The following is a 14572-nucleotide window of genomic DNA, read 5'->3' as shown; positions in this document are numbered from 1 at the left end:
AATTTTATAAATCACATGCAGCTAAAATCCAATTAGGACCCCATGCACACGCCTGAATACAATTAGGACTCAGGATTTACAGTCTGGCCAGGGTTTCTGGTCAGGGTCATGAGAAAACCTTATCACCGGGATTATTCAGGTCCGTGGCAGTTAATAGAGATTCTTATGCTAGAACAACACATTTCACTCCCGTCTCTAAGCATGAAGATGTAAACATGATTTGTCTTCTTCCCTGTGTAACTGGATATAAAAAAATAACTGTCTTCCCCAAAACAATGCTACAGTAATACACAGAAAATCTATTAATCTCTGAGCATATTTGTTTTAATGCTTCTTCAGGATGCAAACAAAAACAAATACTATGAATAAAACTAAAACAAATACTATGACTATAAAATTTTACCTAAGTATTTTATGTTGAGGGAAATAGAGGATGCTGAGTTACTTATAGGACATACCACACAATATCTGCTACCTGTCTTTATGCCTCTGTGATATTCCTAATTTAAAATAATAAAGTGCACCACGTTGCTAAAATTTCCATAAATTCTACTTTCCATGTTGAACACTTTAGTGATCCCAGTGCTATAAATAAACTACCTGTATAGATGCAATAAATGGACTGTGTCCCAAACTATGTGAAGTTATTCATTTTTGTGGAAATTATATTGCAAGTGCTAAATTATTTTACATGAATCTTTAAAATTTCATTCTATATGCAAATCTTACCCCAATACTGATTTTCCAGTTTCATCTGGTTTACGCACAGTAAATGGACTTGGATCAATGCCAACAGTCTTAGGCATAAAGTCCCTAAAGAAAGGGGAAGAAAATTCCATACAAATCACTATACATCCAGATAAGGATGGCTTCCATTCAATTCACATTTTTATATTATTCCTTCTTAGCCCTTGGAGCCACATACAGGGGTGGGGCAAAAGTAGGTTTACAGTTATGAGTACACAAAACAGTTTATTCTTGTGCTATTATTTATTAATTATGGTATTTATTTGTATTATAACTGTAAACCTACTTTTGTCCACCCCTATATATTCTGAGCCAAATGTTCCAGGGAGCTTAGGTGATCTGGGTCATAAAACCCCATGAACTAATGGCACTTGGTAACTTCAATGGTATCAATCTTCACTGTGAATTTTCTTTATGATTATGAGGCCCAGTGGTTATGAATTTAAGATTTTGTTTACTGGAACAGAGCTGATATCTGAATTACTGCTAAGATGTATACCTTCTGGTTATGGATCATGATTAGTTTTCAGGTAAAATTAAACTCATAAAAACCAATGATAAAACACTAAGCCACTCAGTTTTATGGACAATGTTGTTATTACACTATCCCACATTAGGAGACTGACATAATGATGAAAAACACAGTGGTATGAATTAAGTATCAACATCTACCTCATTAGGCTAAGGTTAATTCATTAAAACACCGTTGGAACACTTTAAATAGAAACTTTTAATTTACCACCTACTAAGAAGCTAAAGCTAGTTCCTCAGTGTGTATGCAAGGCCTACCTATTACTGCTGAAGCCAGACCCCATTCCTCACTACATGCCAAAAAGGCAACAGTTATTGGCAAGGATGCTGCGCCAAGTGTGACTAAATATTACATTTTTTGAAAGACAGTAATCTTGAATCTGACTCAAAATGTATCTTAAACAGTTTGATAATGTTTTTAAAAATTTAAGTGGTTTAATATTTTTTTTTTAACATATACAGTTGATCCTCATTTGTCGACTCCATATCTGAGAATCTGCTTACTAACTAGAACTGATTTGTAACCCCCAAATCAACACATAGCTTTCATGACCACGCCCAGACATACGCATGCACAGAAAATTAGAGTAACCCAACACTCATGCTCCCAGCTGAGGCAGAGCAAGGTGACACCCTGCCTTCTTGTTTTAGCTTTCATACTGTAAACACGCATCCTTTTCATAGTCTACTTGGTGCCATGTTTTTCATATTTTTGTGCTCTTTTTGTGTGTCTGTGATCTCACTGGCTAAAATGGACCCCAAACTTAGTGCTGAAGCTGTCTTGGGTTTCCAAGCATAAGCAAGTGGTTATAGAGAAAATAGTGTGTTAGCGTAGCATCACTCAGGCATGAGCTGTAGTGCTGTTGGCTGCGTGTTCAATGTTAATGATTGACAATATACGAGTATATGTTAAATAAGGTATCTTTAAACAGATACACACAAAACACGGTTATGTATTGAACGGCTGACGAAATGTTGTGACCAAAGGCTTACAGGAACCTAACCCTATTATTTGTAGGAGCAAAGGTTCATTGTTCTCTAATTTAGTGTCTGCAGGAATTTTACAGAACATAATTCTTGAAAATAAAATAAAAATCCATTGTATATCTGTATGTATGCATGCATGCAACATCATTCATACTTTCTTGAACTTGAAAACTTCTGGAAATGACAATGACCTTACAGTTAAAACTGCTAAACGTTAACATGTTTAATTAAAAATCAAGCAAGAAAGAATTCCAAATTTTCCATCTAAAACTGAAGCAAAATGTAAAGTAATTTCTAGGGGAAAAAAACCCATAAATTATGTTTCTACATGTACCATGTTAGGCTTAGGTACATATATGTCACATCTGAAGAGAATTTAAATACAAAAATGTAAACTTTAGTATTAAACGTAATAATCAAGAAATAATTTGCTTTGCCTGATTTTCTTATTGTAGCCTCATCATTTTTTTTAAAAGCTCTCCCCCTCCAGCCTAAAAGAGACACAGAAAACTGAAGTATGTTCAAAGGTGACAGACCAGGATGGAAAGTCTGAAAACATGTCCCATGAGTTATGAAAGAAAGAATGAAGACTATTTACCTGAAAAAAAAATTGCTTCCTCAAGTATTGGAGAACTGTCAGACAGAAGAGGAACTAGACTTGTCCTGTGCCTAATAAAAGCTGTAATATAATGGTAGCTACCATTTCTCAGTCATCCACCTGTGTCAGGTACTATGTTAGGCACTTGGTATATGTGTGAATATACATGTGTGGTGTCACACGCATCCCTATTGATGTGAAATGAAGGAACTGAGACTTAGATAAGTTGAATAAGTTTCTTAAAGTAACACAGGTAGGCAGTGGCTGGTCTAGATTCATATCCTGCCCTTTCTAGTACCAGAGACTATGCTTTTCCATTAACTATGTTTGCTCTCAATTTCGATGTTCACGTTTAAAAACTGAGTTTATTTCAAATGACGAAGTAGGACCAATGGGAGAAAGATTTTAACTTTTCAAAGGGAAGAAGTTAAACCCAGTTTTCTAATAATAGAAGGGACTGCCTCCTGAAGCAGTTGGCTCCCAATCACGGGAGGTATTCAGAGGCTGAACAGCCACCTGCTAGCAGGCTTGCAAAATAGAGTTCTGGCAAAGTAAGACACATCTATATAAACTAGGGAAAGTGTACTCCCCAATCCGTAGAGTGTCCGAGTACTCACAACATACCGTGCTGAACTTGTCATAGCCAAGCAAAAGGTATCATCAAAGCTACTCAGTTCATATGGTCGGAAGAACTCATTGTGGATGTCAATCTCTTCTTCGTATTTGTGAAATTTCTTCACCATCAACTTCTTAAAGTTTGCAGCACAGATAACTAAGAGAGACACTGCCTGTTACTCCTGAAGCCCTTAGATTACACGTAGCAAACATTTCTGTAATATCAACAGTGTTCACAGAGAGTGCACTGAACAAAGCTCAGCTCCTGCCTCTGGCACGCACACACTGGGAAGAGAAGTGATATGGGCACAGAATAGGCAATGCAAAGCTGAGTGGGACAAGGAGGCAGGACGGCCTTTGGGAGTCAGGGTGGGAGGAGGCAGTTATTTTAGAAGCTAAGTTACTCAGCTTTTTAAATTATTTTTTGTTCTTAAATACCCACTGCCTTCTACATAAAAATCATGTAGTTATTTCACTTAATTTTCCTTTACATTTCAGATTCTGTCATACAGAAGAGGAATGTTTATGAACAATGTTAGTTAGACTGTTAAAGTCCTTTCCATTGTTCTAGAACAACCAAACCTTCATAGCAATGAGTTATGATTTTGCCCAGAATTTCAGGGTTACAAATAATTTAAAAATCAATGAATAATGTATTAAGAACTAAAAATCATTTTCAATCTTCTTACTTGATGGCCTTCACCACCCAAAATAGGAATGGATGACCGTGACTAGACGGAGTCCTCAACTAGAGAGTTCCAGGTTGGCAGTAGATCCTACTTAGTAAGAAAACGGGCTTACCCAAAGTCAGGGAACTCAGTCAGAGCCAGGATTAAATTCTATTTAAAACTGGGCAATTATTTAACTTTGGAAACATTACCCTAATGTACTATACATTTGAGGGTATTCTTTTAACACAAAAATATTCCTGCCTTCTGACAAATTAATAAAATGTAAACTTTAGTGACTAAAATGTACTTTTATACACATACTTGTACCTTTTTTCACTGCTTAGATATAGAAAAAGTTTTTATTTCTCCTTATGAATGGTCTTCACTTCCTCCTCATTCTCCCCAAATATCTAGAAATACAGTCATTTAAAACTACAAACTAATATATCTTGTAAATATTTGAGGGACATACCTAATAAAAAGACACAATACAAGACTTTGACCAACTTAGATACAAGAAATATAACACAATCCCTGTCCTTTAAAAAGCTGAGGATATCTCAGGATATCTTAGCTTACCTATTCTAACAGCAACATATGATACTGAAAAGGCATTCATTGCTTTCTAATAAGAAATTATATGCAAAGAATTTAATGCTTTGAGCTCATTTAGGAATAATTCCAAAATATATTAGTATAAAAACCAAAAGAGAAACAGTGTACCTACCTTCATCATAAGGCAGTGGCAAATGTTTTATTACCTCTGGAGTCCACCAGTGAGTATAACTATAAAATAAAAAACAAGACAAGATGGACCCAGATGTAAATGATGGTTTTCTACAATTCACTGGATTAAAGGAACTGAACAGCCTATAGTAAGATGCTGTTTCATATGTCCAAATTAATTTATTTTTCTTTTTAAAAATATGTTTGTGGAGCTTTTGGCACAGTGAGTCTTCAACATGTCAATTCTTGTCCCAACCCCTTTCTTGTTTCAAATGTGTCACAGATCCATGAAAATCCATAAGCATATCTGAGAGTCAAGATGCTCTGATGTACTTACTTTCAGATGAAAAAGATTAGGGTTACTCCACCAGACTCTGTGAGCTGCTGCTTCCCCTCCCCAGGGCCTGTGCTGCACTCTAACAGCAACATATGATACTGAATTACTCTGCCACCGGGTGAGGAGCGGGGCCTTGACCCAAGTCCCACAACCAGATTCTCTTGCACGTAGTTATCTGAGAGTTAGATTACTTTTTCTATTCTGCTCTGTGTGTACAGTTCATTAAAAGAGTTAAGCGAAGTCATTAAGTGAATGGATAGTCCTAAACAACAAGTTCCCTCAGAAACTGGTATAAGCTGTGTTAACCTCTAATTGTAAGTATTCACTACGTGATCACAGAGTGAGGTAGGGAATTTCAATCATATAGATTTTTGCTAGAACACTCTATGAGTAGAGAATCTGAAAGAATCCTGAACTGCCTTCTCTCTGACAAATGAATTTAATTCTAAATCAAATTCTTATGAAATGGATATTTAAGGGGTAAATGCTATATCCAAGTTCATAAGAGCTAGGCAGGGGAATGATACGAAATGACATATCAAAATTTTCAAAAGGTTCAGAAAAAAAGAGCCTATACCCTAAACTGCTAAAAATGTAATTTTAAAATAAATGAAAGGCTTTCTAAAAATAAAATGCTGACATCAAAATTTTGAATAATTCTAATTATGAAGAATGAAGTGTTTAAATGAAACAGGCAACACAGAGAACTCCCCTAGAGATGGCAAGCGGAATACATAACCAAGGATGATGAAGAAAGGAACCTGAAGCCTAATGAACTGTGAGGGAGGAAAGTGTTACAATAGCAGGAAAGGCTCCCAAAGTTTTGCTGAGACTGAAGTTGTGCTTCAGAGCAGTACTTCTCCAAACTCAATGCACACACAAATCATTTGGAGTTCCTGTCAAAAGGCAGGTTCTGATTCAGTAGGCGGGGCCTGAGACTCTGCATTTATGACAGCTCCCGCGTGATGTCAAAGGGGCTGGTCCTCAGACTGCTTTTTGAATAGCAAGGCTTTGGGGCATGAAAAGAACAGAAAAGGGATAAGTCTGCTTGCAGACTTATTAGTCTTTCAACATTTATTAAGCACCTGCTGTGTGTCAAGCACCGCTCAGTGTGTTAGCCATGCGATGTTAAAAATAATGACAGAGAAAGTAGAGTTACTCAGTTCCAGTTTCTATCTTTACCAGCCATGATGAGTTTCATGCTGGAAAGAGAAAAATACAAGGTAAGAGGGAACCATACACAGCCCAAGAGACAGAAGGAAGCAACAGAGCATCTCTAACAGCATTCAAGTCTTGGTACAGTTGAGATCAATACTCTTCTAAGGAATAGTAAAGAATGGAATTTAACTAGAAATGGGCAAATGTAGTCTTGATGCTCAGAGGCAAGAGGGTGATACATTCCAAAAGATAATAGAATCAAGTATTCACTAGAGATATTTTGTGAGTAACCTAAAAAGATGACCAGTGACTTCTATGAATCCACATATATTTACTCAAGCAAGCCACACCAGGCTAATCTCATTTCTTTTCTAGTAGGAGAATCAGACTATCAGATCAGGGGAATGAAAAAGACATGGGCTAACTGTTTAAGAGGTGTGTGTGTGTGTGTGTGTGTGTGTGTGTGTGTGAGAGAGAGAGAGAGAGAGAGAGAGAGAGAGAGAGAGAGGTAAGTTCTATTTTGCAATGAGCTAACCGTGGCAGATGAGGAAAGCACAGAAGTACCAGCTAGTATATGAGGAATTTCCTAAAGAATTTTGCTCACAATTGTCTTACTTACAAAAAAAAAAGAAACATTATATAAAAATGTGTTATAACTCAGAATGCATCATGTGGAGAAAAATAATTAAGAGAATTGTATTAGCGATTTGAGACCAGGCCACACATTTTTTTAAAATATTGCTAAACTGTGTTTCCCTAAGCAACACAATGCAATGCAACTTAACAATACTTTTTTAAAAGTCCAACTACTCTGAGTGGGTCTCAGAAGCAAAGAAGCCCAGGAGAAATGCCTGCCCTGGGGAAGACGAGCTGCGATGGGTGGAGGATGAGAACGTGTGAGAGGACTAAACCTGGGAAGGGGAATCCTCATTACCTCCACCATCCGGTGCATTTATTCAGAAGAGCACTGCACCAGGACAGAAATCTGCGTTGGGACGAGGGATCAGAGGACTGAGGCGCAAGTTGGTGCTGCTTCTTCCTTTGCATACCAATTTGTAAGCGTCTTTTCTCTTTTTCATTCCTTAGTCCTAAAAGTGTTCAATGCCACCAGCACACATAGGAAGGTCAGGGAGATTGAAACGACTATTTAATTCCCCTAGCTAACTTGAGAGTCCTCTGAAATAACGTGTATAGACTTTAGCAAAGCAGTCAGTATCCGTGAACAAGATAGAGACATGTGGGCAGAATGACAGCACGGTTAAGTGATGACAATATGGTAAGTTACAGCTGTTTAAATGATTGCAACCAACAATAAAAAAACAATTTTAAAGTGGAAGAAGGTGTCTGGTGCTATCTCACAGGGCCCTGCCAGCTATCCTATTTTATTCAACACTTTCCATCAGGGACTTGCATTAGCATCAAGATGGCCCGGCTAATTAAATCTGAAGAAGCTACAAATCTAGAGGTGAACAACTACTAAAAAGGATACATATTTAAGTACTTTTGTTTGGAAGCAAGCAGAGTGTATATGAGCATGACAAAAATGGTATAGAGAGAAGGTATGGCAGCAGGACATGTTAAAAAGGACTTGGGAGTTCTAATGGACAGGATGCTCAGAGAGTTAACAATGTGACGGCACCACTGAAAGCAGCTAATGGAAATCTAACACTTAGTGATAAAAATAGAACATCCAGGACAAAGGAAGAAATGGTCCCAGTGGCCCAAATAGTTGGCACAAATAAGACCAAGCTCTACTATCAGACACAGATCTGGGGACCACAGTTTACCAAGAACATGGCATTGACTAGAATACATACAGGAAAGGGCATTCTGAATGCTAAAGAGGCTATAGGTTAGAGAAGATGAGATTCTGAGAATGTGTGAACTTGTCTTCAAACAACATTTCCAGGGGTTAAATAACAGGTCTAAGGTCACACACTTACAGAAATTCCAACTCAGCTCTACAAAACCCTTAAGTTCACGCTCCTGTCTTGTTACTGCCTTTGGTAAATTGTTCGTTTCATCTGAGAATTATAATACTCATTCAACAGTCTCTAAAATAACCAGGATAGGTGGGTAACACTAACAAGTCCAAAATAAAACACTGAAATTTATCTTATAGTACTTGTAAGTAATGCTTATGGGTAACATCAATTGTTGATGCCATTAACCAGTTTTTGGTTACTAACATTCTGGAGAAGAAAAGCAAAAACAGGAAACCAAATCAACTGAGAGCCATATTATCTACTTTGATAAAGTTTTATTTTCAGTAGCAGGCTTATCGCTGATGCTTACTGAATCATCTAACTAGCTGAATAATCTCAGTCGAGGCACATTCTCTCTGTACCTCAGTTTCCTTTGTTTTAAATAAAATGGATGTAACGCCAGCTTCTTTTTATTCCCACAAATAAGCTCCAATATTGCCTGCCTCAGGTGTGTAACTCAAGATAATATTCTGGCTAATTTTTGCAGTAGAAAATCAAGTTTTGGTTGTTCCCAAGTTGTGTAGTAATAGCTTCAATATTTAAGGCAGTGATTTTCAACTGATGAGTCACAAGAATTTTTCTTTTCTTTTTCTTTTTTTTTTTTTTTCGAGCCACAAGAATTTTTAAAACATGCAATACCTGACTATTTAAGTCAGGGGCACTGACTTATTTTCCCTTAGATTGTCAAGTTAAAAAAAAAAATGACAACAGTCAATACAACAATAACTGTCTGGTGTGAAAGAATCAAAATTATTTTTTTGTCAGATTGGCAAAAGGTATAACATATTTTTTGGTGTGTCACAAATTTTTAGTAATTAGTTTAGGTGTGCCATGAGGTGGAAAAGCTGAAAATTGCTGCTTTAAGGTAATAGAAATTTTCAGAAAATCAACCAAGTCAATTGCATCACCAAAGCTAAATACAGGCATTTACACTCATCTCTCATGAAATAAACATAATTAGTTCTAAATTTTCTATCAGCTAAAATTCATATAGACAAGCATTTATTAATATTAAATTTAATGTAAGAACCAGCTGTGCTTCATTTATAGGGAAAGTAAGCTTAAATATTAAGTTGGTTGAGGAGAAACCAAGATGGCGGCATGGGTAAACACCTAAACTGCTGTCTCGCACAACAATTTCAAAACTACAACTAAAAGACAAAACGGACATCATCCAGAACCACAGGAAGGCTGGCTGAGTGGAAATTCTACAACTAGAAGGAAAGAGAAAAGCACACTGAGACTCAGAGGAGCTGCAGGAGGCAGAGGTACCAAGGCACGTGCATGTGAAGAGGGTGGGCAACTGAGTACGCAGTTGGCTTTCTCAAGCAGGAGGGAGACAAAAGCTCCAGACAGCTCTGAACTCCAGTTCCGGGCGAGACTCTGGGGACCCAGACTAATTCGAATGCTAAAGAGGCTATAAGTTAGAAACTGGACTGTCTGGCAGCGGGCGGAACTCAAGGGTGGCTTTCTCTCAGAGGTGCTTGCAGTGATTACCGAGGGACACTGAGACACAGGGGCCTCTTAGAGTAGGGCTGACGGGAAACCAATGCTGTCTGCTCCGCCCTGAGACTCCGCCCCATCCAAGCTGAGCACAGAGGCTTTTGCAAGTCTCCAGCACAGAAGTTCTCCCAGTGTAGACACAGCTGATCATCACAGCCAGTTGGCCTGGAGGTCAATTCCTCCCAGTGATACCAACAACAACCAAGGCTTAACTACAACAAGACTGTGCACACAGCCCACAAAGGGGTGCACCAAGAGTGTCCACCTCAGGTAACTGGGGAGGCTGAGCCACTGGGCCCTATAGGACACCTAGCACACAAAGCCACTCTATCAACTCAGGGAAGCAGCCAAAATGTGGAGACAAAGAAAGAGGTCACAAATGAAAGAAATGGAGGAAAGCAAACAACTGGATATAGAGTTCAAAACCACGGTTATAAGGTTTTTCAATAATTTTCTAGAAAAGGCAGATAAATTTAGCGAGACCCTCGAGGATATGAAAAAGGACCAACTAGAAATTAAGCATACACTGACTGAAATAAAAAATATTATACAGAGATCTAACAGCAGACTAGAGGATCGCAAGAATCAAGTCAAAGATTTGAAATACAAAGAAGCAAAAAACACTCAATCGGAAAAGAAAAAAGAAAAAAGAATCCAAAGAAATGAAGATAGTGTAAGGAGCCTCTGGGACAACTTCAAGTGTACCAACATCTGAATTATGGGGGTGCCAGAAGAAGAGAGAGAGCAAGATACTGAAAACCTATTTGAAGAAATAATGACAGAAAACTTCCCCCACCTGGTGGAAGAAATAGACTTACAAGTCCAGGAAGTGTGCAGAACCCCAAACAAAAGGAATCCAAAGAGGACCACACCAAGACACATCATAATTAAAATGCCAAGAGCAAAAGACAAAGAGAGAATATTAAAAGCAGCAAGAGAAAAACAGTTAGTTACCTACAAGGGAGCACCCATACGACTGTCAGCTGACTTCTCAGCACAAACTATGCAGGCCAGATGGAAGTGGCAAGAAATATTCAAAGTGATAAATAGCAAGAACCTACAACCAAGATTACTCTACCCAGCAAAGTTATCATTCGGAATTGAAGGGCAGATAAAGAGCTTCACAGATAAGAAAAAGCTAAAGGAGTTCATCAACACCAAACCAGTATTATATGAAATGCTGAAAGGTATTCTTTAAGAAGAGGAAGAAGAAGAAAAAGGTAAAGATAAAAATTATGAACAACAAATACATATCAACAAGTGAATCTAAAAATCAAGTGAATAAAAAATCTGATAAACAGAATAAACTGGTGAATATAATAGAATCAGGGGCATAGAAAGGGAATGAACTGACAATTCTCGGGGGGAAAGAGGTGTGGGGGTACGGGAAAAGACTGGACAAAAATCATACACCTATGGATCAGGACAGTGCGGGGACGGGGGCGGGGGCGCGTAAGGGCAGAGGATGGGGTGGGAACCGGGTGGAGGGGAGCTATGGGGGAAAAAAGAGGAACAATTGTAATAATCTGAACAATAAAGATTTATTAAATTTAAAAAAAAAAACAAAAAAAGTATTAAGTTGGTTATTCCAATAACAAATTTGAGAAACATATAAACTCTGACACTTCCTTAATATTTTAAAGCAGGGGTCCTCAAACTTTTTAAACAGAGGGCCAGTTCACTGTCCCTCAGACCGTTGAGGGCCGGACTATAGTTTAAAAAAAAACTATAAGCAAATTCCTATGCACACTGCTAAGTCGGCTGCTAAGCAGGACAGGCAGCGGTGGCAAAAACACCCGGTGGGCCGAATAAATGTCCTCGGCGGGCTGCATGTGGCTCGCGGGACGTAGTTTGAGGACCCCTGTTTTAAAGATTCCTAAAGTAACAGAATTTGATAATAGCTGTAACATCAGCACATAATTAGCACAAGACTACCAATGACCCCTCTAGTGTTTAGGAGGCATCAGTGCACAAATAAGGGCTATATCCAACTGATGCTAGGAGAGAAGAGCATTATGAAAGAGAAATTGGCATGTGAGCAGAATGGACGAGGCTCCAACCTCATATAAGTGAAAATGCTGCTCCTGTGGCAAAATGGATTATATGAGTACATGGCAACTCAATTAAAAACATGAACGGGTCTTCTCATTAAATCCTCACAATGACTCTGTGAGTATGTCCCATCATATTTTGCAGACCAGGAGAAAGGTTAAGTAACCAGTCCAAGATCACACAAATGCAAAGGCTCCAACTCAAGTCTACCCGACCTTGAGGCCCACACTACAGGGTGTGCTGTTAAAATGCTTCAGGTAAACCGTTCGTTTGTTTTGAGAATATTAATTCCAATTTAACTGTCATCAAAATAACCTGTACTGGTGAATGACTCCAGAAAGCCCAAATTTAAGTGGTAGGGGTGACGGGCGTGGCATCTGCCACGAAAGTCACTGCTCTCGCCTCCTGTGCTTCCTGGAGGAAAGAACACCAAAGTGATGCCACTGAGACCCCACACTTGGAAAGCCAAAGACTGACTCCCCAGGTGTCAGAACTGTGCAGAGTTCCGAGTTTGTAGGAACCACTCAAAGATGATGTTGACGGTTTGCTCTAGTGGAGCCATAACTTACGTTCACTGACGAAGTTCTGAAACTTTTTATCTTATGGAAAAGGCAAAACACCAAGTGTTAACGACAATTTCCCAAAGCTACTATGAGGACCTCAAAGGTGCCAAATTTCTCACGGCAAACATGTCGGATCACTTACTACTTAGCCTATGTCCGTGGTCGGCAAACTGCGGCTCGCGAGCTACATGCGGCTCTTTGGCCCCTTGAGTGTGGCTCTTCCACAAAATACCACGGCCTGGGCAAGTCCATTTTGAAGAAGTGGCATTAGAAGAAGTTTAAGCTTAAAAAATTTGGCTCTCAAAAGAAATTTCAATCGTTGTACTGTTGATATTTGGCTCTGTTGACTAATGAGTTTGCCGACCACTGGCCTATATGATTATTTCTCAAAAAAAAAAAAAAGTATCTCATTTTCAAAATAATATCAAATCTCTGAGATAGGAAGAAAAATACCTTCTTCTTGTTGGTAAAAGGCTCATGGTGTTTTTATGATGCAGATAAAAATCGGTTGGGAGTTCCCAGAGATGAGGTTTTCCTTCAGTGGGATGGAAAACTCCCAGGAAGAGATTAATGGAATCCTGTCTATCAGCATCTAAAAAGCAAAAATACGTATTTCAGAAATTCCATTGCCGACATATACAACTCAGAGAATGTTTTCTCAGGAGGATATGGGAACTGTGATTTCACAGAATATGCCTTTGAAAATAATACTATTTATACTTCAAAAATCACGCACACAAACAAAATGTAAACAGTCACCAAGTTTTTGAGCAGAATTCAAAATGTGCTTCAAAATGTATCCTTTTACGCCATACCTCTCATAATATAGAGGATGGTGCATATAAACTGCTTTTTGAATTTTGAGAGAGTCTTAAAAATCTTTAAACACTGCCATAATACCATAGTGATTTTATTTTTAGAATAAAGCATATTCTCACCATTTGTTAGTTTTCTTGAAACAAATACATCTGCACTTTATTGCAAAGACAAGCAGAGACAGCAGAAACAAATAAAATAACCCAATTACTACCCATATTCTGTTGCACAACCTTGAACAAGCTGGTTTTGCATAGTGCCACTTTTAATCCTTGGAAAGGTATTCTCCGTTTCTTTAGCAGAGATATGTTTACATTGTTTCTCCCCCACCCCCAGCTGTTGACTTGGGCCATCCCTTTTGTGTTTGATAATGAAGGCAGAGTGGGCACACAGATAATAGCCTCGTTCTAACTATTCAACCACTCCAAAATTACTGGAAAAAAATATATAGTGTTTCCCCTTCCTTTTCTAATTAAGTCTTGGTGAAATGATGATGAGCACTGAGGTGATCTCATGAACCACCCTTCCCATTCTGCACCCTTTTCTCCTAGCATCCTTCATTCTTCCCCTCACTTCCTTCTTTCCATTCTTGTCTCAGCCCTGTGTATTCAAGTTTGGGGCAGACATCCACAATGTAATAATGACCTCCTTCTAAGAATGAGTACGGAACTCAAAAGATAGCACAGCAGTAATGACTGCTTTTGAAATAACATAACATTATCAGGAAATCAACTTTCTTCCAACAGCAGTTGTGAACACAGATATAATCTGAAATTAGCAACATTGTTCTCATTGGCTATTTGGTCGCTTCAGTAAAAGCAATAAATGAAATATGGTACATCAAGCATGTATTCGAGTTATTACTATTTTCACAGGAAGCATCCCATTAAAACACCACTTACCTGTCAGGCTAACACTAATATGTAAAAGGCATGTGTTTATATGCTGAATATATTTGGGGGATTTTTGTCATTTGCTGGGAGAAAATATCAAATATTAAATGATGCAGGTATTCTCACATCCTCTTTACACAATACAAAAGTAAACATACTGCTGTCACAGTAATTACGTTCTTTATGCTTCTAGAATAGCTTTAATGGCTCTTATTAACTCATCTATGCAGTACCTCAAAATATCTTAATTCTATCTAGAAAAGCTTTCCATTTTTCAGTCATGTTTTTAAGGAGTGTCTTTCATCCTTTAAAACTAATAGTAGCTTCCTTTAATTTGAAGCAAATATGATAAAATGCAGGATGTGAGAAAAATAACTAAATAAAGGATAT

General features: G+C 38.1%; 1 protein-coding gene across 1 annotated transcript in view; it reads right to left on the bottom strand.

Moving 5' to 3' along the window:
* Nucleotides 1-14572, bottom strand: part of FIG4 (FIG4 phosphoinositide 5-phosphatase) — an 88639-nt gene that overhangs the window by 29145 nt on the left and 44922 nt on the right. Inside the window, exons 16-19 of the mRNA XM_008157915.3 lie at nucleotides 12927-13065; nucleotides 4877-4935; nucleotides 3488-3635; nucleotides 730-813 (exon numbers count right to left, since the gene is read on the bottom strand). Of these exons, the coding sequence (XP_008156137.1) occupies nucleotides 730-813; nucleotides 3488-3635; nucleotides 4877-4935; nucleotides 12927-13065 (430 nt within the window). The remainder of the gene's footprint in view (nucleotides 1-729; nucleotides 814-3487; nucleotides 3636-4876; nucleotides 4936-12926; nucleotides 13066-14572) is intronic.

Source organism: Eptesicus fuscus, chromosome 10 (genome assembly GCF_027574615.1).
Source record: "Eptesicus fuscus isolate TK198812 chromosome 10, DD_ASM_mEF_20220401, whole genome shotgun sequence".
Classification (NCBI taxonomy): Eukaryota; Metazoa; Chordata; class Mammalia; order Chiroptera; family Vespertilionidae; genus Eptesicus; species Eptesicus fuscus.
Note: the sequence above shows the minus strand (reverse complement) of the source record. Positions and strands in the feature narration are given on the sequence as shown.